Here is a 14896-nt window from a genome sequence, read left to right on the forward strand (position 1 = left end):
CATGCTCATTTAAGCATATGTAATAAGTATTGCCTAGAGCAAATTGTATTAAATATTGCTCATTTATTTCAAAAGGTGTCTAGATTACGAAATGTAACATTAGTGGTGTGAAATCTGAAACAATGCTTTAGTCAGCGACAATAAGCCTTTTCCAGAAGAAGGACGAATGATAACCAAGGCCCAAGCAAGTGCTTGAAGAAATAAATAAATGTTGTTTGAGTCCCAAGACCGAAAACATTTATTATCCCCTTTAGCGAAACAGACAAACTCTCCACAAAATATAACAGGCGTATTTAAAGATACAGTCCCTCCGGTGTGCCCTCTTGTTTCTTATAAAGAACATTTTCTTTTGATTTTTTGAAGTCTTCATTTGTCACTTTCATTCGTCGTTCCCTTAAAGCCATTAATCCTGCTTCTGTGCAAATTGCCTGGAAAGATGAACAAACAAGGCCATTAGAATGCAAGTCGCAGTTTTATAAGAGCAGCAGAAATTAATTCTCCCATCAAGGTAACTGGAAAAAGCATCAAAGTGGGCCAAACGTGTGCTTTGAACCATATGTTCCAACGTACAGCATTCCATAATGTCAACAATTACCAATAACTTGCCCCTGGCAGTGCAAAATGTGACAGTGGTGGAATGAAAAATCATATATCTCTCCTTCTGTATAGGGGCTAACAGATAAAAACCGAGCAGGAGCAATTTACTGTGATAATCTCCAATCCACGGTTGAGCACTTTATATCTTTACACAAGGGTTGACAGTTCATGCTATTCAAGATTGTGCCCCATTATGCATTTTTATGCATTACAAGACTTACCTTAATATCTGCGCCAGACAGATCATCTTTAGCCATTATAAGCTCATCTAATGTAACATCCAAGGCTAAAGTCATTCGACTTGTGTGGATCTGGAATATTCGTTTCTTGGTCTTCTCATCTGGCAGGGGGAACTCAATCTTTCGGTCAATACGACCTACAAACAAAACAATGTTTTGTTTTTATAATAGAAAAGATTTTCTAAGGAATTTGTAAAGAAAGATTCATGCAGTTTCAACATGTGCAACAGAAATATGGCATTAAAAAGCCCCCAATCACATGATACCACGGCAACGAGATAGCAAAAGAAATTAAATATCTGCCACAGGCAACAAAATATGCTTATTTCTGCAAACACCAAGTTCTCCTCTTATACATGATAATTCAAACATTAAGGAAAACAACTTCATCATAAGGCGCGCTCATCTGTAACTTGCATACATAAGTAGTAAAAAAATGAGAATACACAGGTTACTATAAGGAAACTGCGACAGATGTGAGATGGTGTTATGAAAGCAGCAACTGGTCAAAAAGCAAATAAGAGGCTGGAGTTTAAAAACCTTTCCAAAGGAAAGAGTTTGCATAGACTGCTCTAAAAATAATCTGTGGGAAATTCTGAAAATATATTGATATCCTATATATATGTGGCAAATTACAGTTAAATGTAAAAATGATTTATTAAGAACAATATTAATACGTTGAGGGGCATATGAATTGCAGAGTCGCAGAAAAGAGTTGTGTATCCAGTTGTAAGAAATACATGAAGTACATACTTTTCATTCAGAAACTCTAAGAGGTAGTGCATGATCTGAAAAGAACATAGCTTGAAAACAGTAACTCGCAGTTGCCATAATGTGTGTGTACAGAATATATGTCTAGAATGAGGACTGTGCGGATTGAAAACATTCACACAGAATGGGACAATTATTTATCAATTATTTTTGCTCATGTATATCTTTTGGTAAGTTTACAATATGCTGCCTGATAACGAGCCTTCAAAATGTTTTATTTGGAGAGGAAAATTCTGACCCACCATTAATTCGTTTTCAGTAGGAAGGTAAAGTAACGTATGGTGCAACAGCGACACCTAGTGTGCTTCTCGCCTTTTGGGTGGAGTTAGAAATCAATGCTTTCTTTCAGTGTGGTCAAGAAGGAATAATGCAGTGTGAACACAATCAATGACGCGTTTATGTGCTATTTAGTAGCATGGAGATCTGGAAATATTACAAACAGGGCTCTTCACTGGATTGCTACTTGCTGTGTGTGATGTGATGAAAATTTTATGAAGACTGTTTTCAGCAATGAGCAAGGACGAATACAAGTCATATGTATGCAGCCTGGTGGATCAGAACTTCCTGTCAATGTCACATGTTTAACATAAGTACCAGAGACTGTATGCAGAATGGGTTTTAAGGGGGGGTGGGGAGAGAGAAATGCACATATTTGTTTTTGCCGCGAGAAAGAACCGTGCAGGTTGATACACGTGGGGTGTCTTGGACATGGCTACACCTTACTGTGTAGCATAAAAGAGTAAAGAACAGACAGATAACATACCCTCAAATGCGGCTCGTCTGTCTGTTAGTTATGGTTCAGTTTCACTTACCTTTGAATTAGCATTTAAAAAAAACAAAGGACGTGACTTACGGAGGTTGAACCTTCCTATATTTCTTGAAACTTGGATTTGTGAAAAGCTCCAATGCCGTTTTCCTGTCATCTTGAATTTGGAAACTTTGGATTAATTTGCCAACTCAGCATTATGGAAAATATTTGTATGGGGCAGGAAAAGCATGTAAGAATAACTATGTGAGAGGAAAGTTTGCAAAGTAATTTTTTTGCCTAGGAAAACGCTACTTTTGCTTAAGTATGCGGTTTGAATTGGAAGGGTGTTTTTTGAACCGCCTATAAAAACGTTAAGACTTTTGACTGAAATCTACCACAAATTTAGTATGCTTGGATTAATCTTGGTTTCCCGCAGAGGAGCCAAGCAGTCGGGGCAAAATGTTGGTTTCTCAGCAGGTTACGGAATTAATTCTGCTAGACAAAATGTTTGGACTAGCCATTAGCCGGGTACCAATCAGGGTACTGGGGTAAGATCCGGAGCAGGTTAAGGAATATTGTCCTTTAGCCATGTAGAAAGGCTGTCCAAGAAAGAATACACTGCTTTGCTGCACCAATAATACATTTCTGCAGAAATATTAAATTACTCCGTATCATTTTTTGGAGAAGAAGATATTAACCACATCCGTGCTCAGAACGTTGCCACTCCGCACACACGCGTTCCCCGCTGTGCGGGAGAATAAATCAGTGGGCGGAGTTCGGATGCCTCCTGGCCGTCATGAGCACACGCCTACTGTGACTCATGACGGCCAGGACCCGAGCGCCACGCCCATCCCCCCTCCCCTCGCACCGCAGCGGAATGTGCCGCGGGGCGATGGGGTTAAGTATCTTGCAAAATCTGGTCAAGAAAGCCAATCCATGTGTCCTGCTTGATAGGTTGTAAAAATACAGAACCTTATGTGACATATGGGGGATGTGCTTGTATAGGGTTTGGCTCTCTGAATTCAGTAGTTTCGAAACGTCTTCCAGGCCTGCGTACTGGACAGGCAGTCAAACCAGTTTCAAACTATTGAGAAAAAGTTGGTACAAAAACTCGTTACTAATGTACCTTCCTCACAAAGTCTATAACCAAACTGGGGCAGAAAGCTATTCAGGTTTCATAAAGTAACGCACATAACCATTGTTACCAACAAGCACAAAACAAGAACTATTACCAGGCCCACTGCATTATGCAAATGAGGCTGTGACGTTTTCTGCATAATTATGAATTTGCCGCTTTTGCCACATAATCCATCATCGGATGTATAATCTGCAGATTTTAACAAAAAAAACTATTTCCAGTTTAAACGTATCAAAAGTTACTAAAATTGCAGCAACACATGTTGTCGAATGCAAATGCTACTTACCAGTATGCATCTGTTCTTGGCATGTAGGGCTGCTGACATTCATATCTGTGCATAGTCCGCCACCTAGTGTTGGGTCCGGATGATTGCACATTGTTGTCCTGGAAGAGTCTTTGAAGTATCACGAGATAGGTGGCTCCTCCCCTGGACTACAGTGCGCATGGGCATCGCCTCCATCCCCAGATTGTTTTTAGCCATTGGCAGAGATGGAGTGAAGAAGTGAGTGATGACCATGCTATGAGCATATGTGTGTATATGAATACATACTGCAGCTGCTACAGGCGCCGGGGAGGAGGGTGGGCGATATGAATGTCAGCAGCCCTACATGCCAAGAACAGATGCATACTGGTAAGTAGCATTTGCAGTTCGAGGCATGTGGGCTGCTGAATTCATATCTGTGCATAGAATACATAGCAGTCCCTCCATTAGCGGCGGCCGCCTGTGCCAGCTGCAGCAGTCTGAAAAAGCGTTTTCAGAACAGCCTGACCAACAGCTGCCTGCTGTTTGGAATGCACGTCTACACAGTAGTGCTTAGTGAAAGTATGTGTGGTAGACCATGTGGCTGCTCTACAGATGTCTTCTAAGGGAATGTTACCTAAGAAAGCCATAGAGGCCCCCAACTTCCTAGTGGAGTGGGCCCTCGGTGGGATAGTGAGAGTGCGCTTAGCTTTAGCGTAACAGATCTGAATGCACTTTACTATCCATCTAGCAATCCCCGCTTTGGAGATTGCATTTCCCTTGTGTTGTGTGGCAAAAGCAACAAAAAGTTGTTTGGTTTTGCGGAAATCTTTTGTCCTGTCCACATAGTACATCAAGGCCCTTTTCACATCAAGAGTGTGGAGCATGCGCTCCGCCAGCGTCTCTGGGTTTTGGAAAAACACCGGCAATTCAATTGTTTGGTTTATGTGAAACTGTGAGACCACTTAGGGTAAGAATTTAGGGTTAGTGCGGAGCACCACCCTGTTAGCATGTACTTGGAAGAAAGGTTCTTGGATGGTGAGCGCCTGCAGCTCGCTAACCCTCCGTAGCGATGTAATTGCTACTAAGAACGCAACCTTCCAAGTCAAAAACTGCAGCTCACAAGAGTGTAGTGGCTCAAAGGGAGGACCCATCAGCCTTGTAAGAACCACATTGAGGTTCCATTCCGGGGCTGGTGGAGTCCTTGGTGGAATGACTCTCTTGAGTCCTTCCAGAAAAGCCTTGATAGCAGGGACCTTAAAGAGTGACAGGTGCTGCCTATTCTGGAGGTATGCTGCCATAGCCGACAGGTGAATGCGGATGGAAGAGTAAGCTAGATTACAACGATACAGGTGAAAGAGGTAACATATGATGTTTTGAATGGAGGCGTCTAGCGGGTCAATGCTGTGCTCCACGCAGTAGACGACAAACCTCTTCCATTTAGCCGCATAACAAGCTCTAGTAGTGGGCTTCCTTGCCTCCCGAATGATGTCCATGCAATCGGGCGGAAGATTGAGGTAGCCAAACTCTAGGACTTCAGGAGCCAGATCGCCAGGTTGAGCTGTTGCGGATCTGGGTGCTGAATGTCGCCATGGCTCTGCGTCAGAAGGCTGGGAGTGAGATGAAGCCTTTGATGCGGTACCACGGAGAGTTCCAGAAACGTGGTGTACCATGGTTGGCGAGCCCACGTTGGAGCAACCAGGATGAGCGTCATCGAGTGTTGCCTGAGCTTGCGTGCCACCAGCGGTATCAGAGGTGCTGGGGGAAAAGCGTACGCAAATCTGCCTGACCAGTTCATCCACATCGCATTGCCCTGTGATTGGGGGTGTGGGAATCTGGCGGCGAAGCTTTGGCATTTTGCGTTCTCCTTTGTGGCGAACAGGTCTATCTCTGGATGACCCCACCTTTGGAAGTACGGTTGGAGTACTGATGGATGTATCTCCCACTCGTGCATCTGATGGCTGTGCCTGCTGAGCAGATCCGCCATTTGATTGTCCTTGCCCGGGAGATGTTCTGCCATGAGGAAGATGTTCCTCTGAATGGCCCACTTCCACATGCTCTGAGCCAGGTGAGACAGCTGTGGAGAGTGTGTACCCCCCTGCTTCTGGATGTAGTACATGGCCGTCATGTTGTCCGTCCGGATCAACACAACCTTGTTGCACAGATGTACTTTGAATGCCTTTAAGGCCATGAAGATTGCCATCAGTTCCAACACATTGATGTGCATCTTCCTCTGCTGAAGTGTCCATAGTCCCTGCACAGTGTAGTGGAGTACATGCGCTCCCCATCCCTGGAGAGAGGCGTCCGTCGTCAGGATGATCTGTGGGACAGGCTCTTGGAATGGTCGGCCCTTGCAAAGGTTTTGTGGATTCCACCAATGCAGAGAGTTGTACGCCCGACCGCTCACCAACACTAGGTCTGTCAGTTGCCCATGAGCCTGAGTCCACTGACGTGCTAGGCACTCCTGAAGCGGACGCATGTGTAGTCTCGCGTGCGGGACAATGGAGATGCAGGAGGCCATCATGCCTATCAACTGCATGAACACTTTCGCTGGAAGCGAGTGTTGGGGTCTGAATCGTTGGATCAGTGCCTGGATACTGGCGATTCTCACCGAACTCGGCTGCGCAGTGGCTGCCAGAGTGTCGATTGTCGCGCCCAGATACTGTCGCACGTGGGCGGGCTGGAGATGGGACTTTGGGTAGTTCAGAGAGAATCCCAGATCGTGCAGGAGGTGAATGGTGCGTGACACGTGGTCTACGCACTGGTGTTCCGTCTTTGCCTGAATAAGCCAATCGTCTAGGTATGGAAAGACATGGACGTGCTGGCGACGGAGATGCGCCGCCACAGTCGCTAGGCATTTCGTAAATACTCTCGGTGCCGTGGTGACCCCGAACGGCAGGACTCTGAACTGGTAATGCTGGTCTAAGATCGTGAATCTGAGATACTTTCTGTGGGAAGGATGCAGGGGAATATGGAAATAGGCATCCTTTAGATCCAGCGTTGCTAGGAAGTCCCCCTGCTGAAGCAGGGGAAGCACCTGCTGCAGTGTGAGCATATGGAAGTGCTCCGAGTTGACGTACCAGTTCAGGGGCCTGAGGTCCAGGATCGGCCTGAGTGATCCGTCCTTTTTGGGGATCAGAAAATACAGGGAGTAAACCCCTGTTCCCCGTTCTTGCAATGGAACGAGCTCTATCGCCCCTTTTTGCAGCATGACCAGTACTTCTTGCTGCAACAAGGTCAAGTGCTCGTCGGACATAGCACGGTTTCTTGGCGGTATGTCCGGTGGAATGGACGTAAGTTCTAGACAGTAGCCGTACTGGATAAGAGACCTCACCCACCTGTCCGTGGTGATGGACTTCCACGCCGGCAGGAACTGCTGGAGTCTCCCCCCGACAGGTGTTGTGTGATCGGGGGGAAGTGACAAGACGTCACTGCTTGTTGGAGGCGGTGGACCTGGAGGCATTGTTTCCACGTCCCCTGCCTTTGATATTATTGCCTCTGTAGCCACCCCTGCCCTTGTTGTTGTTATACGAGGACTGGGTGTTACCCTTGTAGTATTGCGTGGACTGGGAAGCCTGGCCCCTCGAGGTGCCTCTTGAATTGGAGCGCCGAAAGGAATGACCCCGAAACTGCTGGCTTTGTAAGGCCCCCATAGACTTAGCAGTTTCGGTATCTTTTTTCATCTTTTCTAGGGAGGCATCCACCTCAGGGCCGAACAGATGGTCAGGATTCACTGTTTGACCCAGTATTGTTGTTTGTATGTCGGGTTTGAACCCCGAAATCCGAAGCCAGGCATGGCGTCTAAGTAACACACTTGTATTGATAGCCCTGGATGCAGTGTCTGCCACGTCTAAGGCACATTTAATGGATGCATTTGTAATGAGTTTACCCTCCTGAATGAGCATCTCCCCCGCCTCCTTGTATTGGTCAGGCAAGTGTTGCAGGATGGCCTCTAATGTGTCATAATGGGCTCTATCATAACGTGCAAGCAGTGCTTGAGTGTTAGAGATCCTCCAGATGTTCGCTGCCTGTGCAGCAATGCGTTTGCCTGATGCCTCAAAGACCTTGGACTCTTTGTCCGGGGGAGGAGCATCACCAGTAGTCTGCGAATTCGCCCTCTTTCGGGCGTTGGACACCACCAGGGAGTCCAATGGTAAGTGTCCCTTAATATACGTGGGATCCGAGGGCGCCGCTTTATATTTTCTGTCGATGCGAGGATTGACCACCCGCGCCCGGGTGGGCTCCTTGAATACCTCCTGGGCATGCTTCAGCACCCCTTTAAGCATCGGTAGAGTCTTGACTTGTTTTTCGGCTACTGAGAAGGTGTCGACTAAGAAGTCCGCATCCACGGGGTCCGAGTGCAGTTCGACGTCGTGGTTCGCTGCAGCCCTCTCTATTAGGGCATTGAAGGCCGCCGAGTCCTCTGTCGGGGACGTCTTTGCGGCGAAAAGTTGAGTGTCCTGACCCGACTGCGGGTCGTCAGCGTCGCCTCCCGCTGTCCAGGGCACCTGCTCCTCGTCCGGATCCGAGTACGCAGGGTAGGTGTACTCGTCCTCGTCCACATAAGGCGCGGGGGAATGGACCGGCGAGTGTTCCGGGGCTTGTGGAGACAGAGGTTCCATCAGAGCCGAAGAATCCGTAGAGTACCTCTTGTTCTTGAGTGGAATCCTAAAAGGTTCCAAGGTCGGCTCCGACGTAATCTTCCGTTTGAGGAGCGACAATTTTCCGGTGTTTGCGTCGATGATCACCTCACGACGTTCCTCCACCGCAAGCGGCTGGAGCCGAAGCTTCGACACAACCAGAGCAGCTTTCGGCGTCAATACCTCCTGCGAGTGTCCACCTTGTTTCGGCGCGAAGGCCTTCGGCGTCGTCTTGGGTGGAAGGGTAAAACGAATGGGCGTTTGTTCCTTAGCAGACTTCTGCGCGGCTCGAGGCACTACAGTGTCCTGGCTGGGAACCACAGTGGACTGTTGGATCCTCTTTAGGGAATCCTCCACCTTCTTTGTAAGGGACGCCGAGGGCTGAACCGGCTCGAGCGACTCGTCGACTTCGATAGCCCGATCGCCGATAGGCCTCTTCTTCGGGGCCGACGCCCCATGGGCATGCGCACCATCGGCGTGACGCTTCTTCGAAGACGTCTTCGGGTCCGCGACCCCTTTCGGTGCCGATGCGGCCGCATCGGAGGCCTTCACCTTCGGCGCCGACCCAGATGGCTTCGGGTCGGCCGTCTTGGCGTGGCTCTTCTGGTCGGCCATTTTGGCGTGGCTCTTCAAGTCGGCCATTTTGGGTTTCGTGGAAGTTGACGCCTCCAGAACCTTCTTCACCAACGCCACTTTCAGTTTCGGTTTCGCATCCGAGGGTGCGAGACCAGTTGGTTTCACTTTCGGTTTCTTCATAGAAATGCCCGTGACCGGGCCCGGAGGCGGGGACGTAGGACTCATTGTTAGATCTTGGGTAAGGCCCGAAGGCGATCCCTCGACCTGGGCCGTGTAACGGGGAGTAACCCCGGAGTCTAGTTGGGGATGCTCATCCTCCGAGCTATCACCCATCGTGGGACAAGCCCGGTCGTCGTCCCCTACCTCGTCGGAGACTTCGTCGTAGGCCTCATCAACCGCGTCGCCGGTCTCTTCATCGGACGCGGGGCCAGAGTCCGACCCTTGTACGTCGTCTTCTCCCTCAACCGATTCCTGGAAGATGTCATCAGGTGGGGGTGCCGAAGCCGACAATTGAGCCTGGAGCAGATTAGCCCGGCGAATCTTTAAAGTTTTCTTACTCCTAAATTTCGAACACGCCATGCAAGTGTCCTCCCGGTGATCCGGTGACAAGCATGTATTGCACACGGGGTGCACGTCGAGGTGCGAATATTTAGAGTGACACAGCGGACACTTTTTGAATGGAGTCCGCTCCATAGCAAAGGGTGTAGTGTAGGCCCGTCCGCGTCGAAAGCACGTGGAGGGGCAGTAGGAGATCGGAGCTGAGAGTCAGTAAGAAACCCGAACGCAACTATACCGACGCCCAGCCTAAAGACCTTTTGGTCTCGAGTAAAAGTAGAACAACTATCGGTTCCGATAGAGGGAACCGAAAACACATCCGAACCCGATGGCGGAAAAAAACAATCTGGGGATGGAGGCGATGCCCATGCGCACTGTAGTCCAGGGGAGGAGCCACCTATCTCGTGATACTTCAAAGACTCTTCCAGGACAACAATGTGCAATCATCCGGACCCAACACTAGGTGGCGGACTATGCACAGATATGAATTCAGCAGCCCACATGCCTCGAACCAGTGGAAGGTTCTTTGCAAAGGTTGACTGCTCACTTTTCAGTTGCCTATTGCTGTATTTTGAAGTTAAACTAGTGGGAATATGGTTCAACCTCTGTCTAGATAGTGTCAATATGTGTAACAAATATAATACATGACGCAATAATGCCACGAAATGTGCAGCATTAACCTATTTAGTTTGCCTTTTATTGCTGTATAATTCAAGTGGGCCTGGCTATAAATAAGTGACTGCATTAAAGAAGTAACATTGCAAATCGTGACAATCTCACCTGGCCTGATTAATGCAGGGTCCAGTGTTTCTATCCGGTTTGTAGCCATGATAACCTTCACGTCTCCTCGGGAATCGAAGCCATCCAGCTGGTTTAGCAGCTCCAACATGGTACGCTGGATCTCTCGCTCCCCACCTGAATTCGAATCGTACCTGCAGTAATCATAAGGAGAAGTGATCAATCAAATCCTGCAGGAGTGAAGCTAGAGGGGAGCCATGTATCTATTCCAGTGTAAAATATTTAACAGATATATTCATGCTGTACCTGCATACCTTGCAAACTATGCATCATTTTAAATTAACTGAATGGAAAGGGGAGGAGGGTCAAAGTGGTAAATGCTTTAACAATTATGGGGTGAAAAACCAATAACGAGCACCAATATTGCCGCTTGTTTTTTAGGGGGGTTATTGATGACAACTTGGTCTACTGATTTAAACAGTACACCTCAGGACACTTTTTTAGTCCAGAATAGATCAATTTTAATTTTTCAAAATTCAGCAAACACAAAATTCATAAAGGTTTCATAAAATTCAACAATACATTGCCTATATCACTCAAGATTCTCTCATACAAATACACAGTCATTCACTCATCCACACAACCTGTACAAAAAACAAACCTAGAAGTAATATACAAGAACAACTATACATCAGTTAATATACATTTTCAATTCAGAATTCACAATATATACAGCAAAGGAGCAATTTTTCGCAATTAGAATATTTTCCTTTTTTGAACCCTAATACTGTAGGAAAAGGTCTACGCGTTTCGATGACCCTTTGATTCTAGGGAAATCTCGTCAGGACCACGTAGCTCACAGGTGCTCGTTACTCTGTAGGATCAAAATAGGCTTCTCATTTAAACCAGCCTCTCGTATTTGGAGACAGAGACGGATGGAGGAGTTCCCTGCGGTGCTTCACTAACCGGGCATATCAGGCGTGATCCGTTTTTCGCCTACGCTTTACAGCTTTACAACTAAACTTCGTTCCGAGGAACTCCGCCGAGTCACAAATTCCATTCCCCTGATAAATAGGCTGGTTTAAATGAGAAGCCTATTTTGATCCTACAGAGTAACGAGCACCAGTGAGCTACGTGGTCCTGACGAGATTTCCCTAGAATCAAAGGGTCATCGAAACGCGTAGACCTTTTCCTACAGTATTAGGGTTCAAAAAGGAAAATATTCTAATTGCGAAAAATTGCTCCTTTGCTGTATATTTTGTGAATTCTGAATTGAAAATGTATATTAACTGATGTATAGTTGTTCTTGTATATTACTTCTATGTTTGTTTTTTGTACAGGTTGTGTGGATGAGTGAATGACTGTGTATTTGTATGAGAGAATCTTGAATGATATAGGCAATGTATTGTTGAATTTTATGAAACCTTTATGAATTTTGTGTTTGCTGAATTTTGAAAAATTAAAATTGATCTATTCTGGACTAAAAAGTGTCCTGAGGTGTACTGTTTAAATCAGTAGACCAAGTGGTCATCAATAACCCCCCTAAAAAACAAGCGGCAATATTGGTGCTCGTTATTGGTTTTTCAGTTTATAGTGAGGCTTGTCCTTATTGCCCGTGAGCCCAGACCTAGTTTTGGTTACGGTTAACAATTATGGGGGCTGCCATTTAATCTTCAATCATGCTAGGAAGTGGTATGAAGGAGGCAGAAGTCTAATTTAAAAACATTTTAGTTGAAAACAGTGTAATATTATGTAGAGGTGCTAGCTACAGCGAGGTTTTAAAACCAAAAGAAATCAGACCAGAAAGCGAGCTTAGCTATACAGAAGATCTTTTAAATCAATTCCAAATCTAATCCGCTTTTAAGGATAGTGGGTATGGAAAGAGTGGCGGGGAAGGTGGAGAAGAATCGTATTACACAATCTAAGGGGTGCAAAACAGTAATGGTTATTTTCGAGTCCCTAATCCAGAAGAGGGAATCTTGAGCCAATGGAGATAGCAGGGTTCTGCTTGGCACATAAAGAACTATTTAGTCTAAGTCATCGCAGGCTACCAGAGGCAGACATACATTTGACAGACAGAGTTTTAAAATCAACTAAGTATTGATAGCTGCATGGGGTGAACAACTGAATGATAAATAAGTATACAGATTTTGACACAAATGCAGACAATAAACATTCTTTTCCTTTTCAGTATTTAATTTTCAACAACAAAATGGAGATATTTTATATTTTTTTGAAAGACCCCCCATGCGTTCAGTCATGCCTGGCAAGACAATAGCGTGCACATTTCCTAATTAAGATTACACTGTTCAGATATAAATGTGCTAGGGCTATGGTGCCAATTTTGGCAGGCAAGTATTGTGTTTTTTGTACATGGTTACTCTGCACACTAATAGCCTAGAGACATTGAAAAGGAGTGTGTGCTTTTGGCAGTTAAAGAAAAAGGGAAATATACTAGTTAAAACTTTTTCACTTAAAAAAATAATTATCAATAAAAACCATGGAAAAAACTAATTAAGAATACACAATGAAATGTAAAAAATGTACTTTTGCCTCTTTGTAAAGATCTACAAAGAACACATGAATGAAGGTCTCTTAAAAAGTACGAACTCAATGGGAGATTGTTAAAGGATCACAAACAGCACTACGTCTGACAGAGCCTTGAGTTTACAGGCTGAAGATCCCTAATTTAATATTGCTGGTGGCCATCGGTGAGTACGCATTGTAAGAAAAACACAGATGGAAATATATTCTAGAGACAGTCAGCCGTTGCCCGTATAATATATTTTGTGTGCGTTTTCTTTTTAAAGAAAATGTTCTGGGGTATTTTTTGTAAACAAAAATGTCACAAAAAGGAAAAACTCACAAGATTTAGCCTGAAAAAGTGGAAACATAAATGTAAAAAACAATCACTAAGTTGGCAAGTTAAAGAATCAACATGGCCACTCCTTCAGATACTCCGTTGTAGTGCTTTCCTTTGGCGTCACTGGCAAAACAACCAACTAAGAGGCCTGCACTTCAGAAAGATAATTCACAACAGCTTCAAACAGATACGTTTCAGAATCCTCACAGACTCTTTCCAAACACTTTCTTGCTGTGAAGAAAGTTATATAGGTGTCACTAGCCTTTTGACAAAGCATTTCGCACTGATTAAATTGGTCCAAATTTTGCTTATGAAGTCTCAGAAGTAGAATGGTAGTTGCCAGCAAAAGAATGCTCGGTTTCTGGCACTTCTTTGTTTGAGAGTATGGCGTATCTTAGAGTGGAAATCAGGATTGCTTTTCCCTATTCGTAGTGCCTCACTTAATAGTTATATTTTCATAAATACAAATGTTTACCTGGGACCCAAGTATGGGATTAAAACAAACTCAGCTGTAAAGTCTTTAAATCAATAATTATCACTGTAATATGCCATCCAAGTTAAATGTTTGACCTCTGCACTTGGCGAGGTATCCTCCAACTATTAAAACTTGCGATACTGAATACAAAAATGCCACAAAAAATGTAAAAATGCATCAGGTATCCAGAGTCAATTCAAAAATATATTTAAATATTAGATTTCTTTGATGCATGAATTTTGGATTTTAACCATTAAATTGACTACATCGACCCAAACATTTATAATATACATTTTACATTTTTAATATCTATGTACTTTTTCATGTAGGTACTTTTATTTAGTGACAATCTTTGTTTCTTTTATTATAATCACCTTAAGTCTTACTTGCAGAATGTTTTACTTTTCTTTTTAATTTAATGTCAAAGTTGTGCCTTAACTTTTAAATGTTTTTTCTCTAAAGAATTGTATGAGTATTTATTTGCCAAATCTTTTTCTCACATTTCTTTGAGTTATGTACCTAAAGCGTACCTTTATTTGAAGTATTTGTATATTTACTTGCATAACGTTGCTCAACTTCATTTGAAGTATTTGTATATTTACTTACACAATATAGCCTAACAAACAAAGGAACATGCTGGTAAATGGGAATACACACAACATCCTGGAAAGTAGCTAGACTGGTGATGTAGAGTGCAGCACTTTACCTCTTGGTACCAATGGCATCAATCTCATCAATAAAGACTATCGAAGGTGCGTGCTCCTCTGCCACACGGAATAACTCACGCACCAACTTTGGTCCGTCACCCAGGTATTTCTGAATGAGCTCTGATCCAACCACTCGGAGGAAGGTAGCTGAAGTCTGATTTGCCACAGCTTTGGCCAGTAACGTTTTACCTGTTTTCGGCAATTAGAAAGAAATGTCAGGAAAAAGCTACACTTGAACGTCTGCAGAACATTAAGAACAGGTGCTACGCAATCAGCTTCAAACAAACTCTAAATAAAGACTAACGTTCACACTCACTGTCACCACAATATAAACTAGAAGCTATTTTTATAGTGTGTTTCAGACTTTGGAAACCAATGCAAGTACAGTCTCATATCTATATTCTTAAGACACGTTTAAGCATGGTATTCAAAATATATTCAGTTTCTCAGAGAAGGTACGACATTTTCAAGTACAATCCTATTTCACTTCCAAGTCACTTACTCACAAGATCCCTGCTTCAATTCTGTTCAGACAGTATGATGTACTAGGATTCAAAGGTTAGCAGTGCTTTAAAGTCATCTGAACGTTAGCAGTTCAATCATGAACT

The 14896-nt window shown here is 44.5% G+C and overlaps 1 protein-coding gene across 1 annotated transcript in view; it reads right to left on the reverse strand.

Annotated features, from left to right (window-relative positions):
* Positions 1–211: 211 nt before the first annotated feature.
* Positions 212–14896, reverse strand: part of PSMC1 (proteasome 26S subunit, ATPase 1) — an 81225-nt gene continuing 66540 nt past the window's right edge. Inside the window, exons 8-11 of the mRNA XM_086937676.1 lie at positions 14288–14477; positions 10286–10437; positions 819–973; positions 212–428 (exon numbers count right to left, since the gene is read on the reverse strand). Coding sequence (XP_086793802.1) covers positions 294–428; positions 819–973; positions 10286–10437; positions 14288–14477 — 632 coding nt within the window. The 3' untranslated portion in view covers positions 212–293. The remainder of the gene's footprint in view (positions 429–818; positions 974–10285; positions 10438–14287; positions 14478–14896) is intronic.

This window comes from Lissotriton vulgaris, chromosome 9 (assembly GCF_964263255.1).
Source record: "Lissotriton vulgaris chromosome 9, aLisVul1.2, whole genome shotgun sequence".
Classification (NCBI taxonomy): domain Eukaryota; kingdom Metazoa; phylum Chordata; class Amphibia; order Caudata; family Salamandridae; genus Lissotriton; species Lissotriton vulgaris.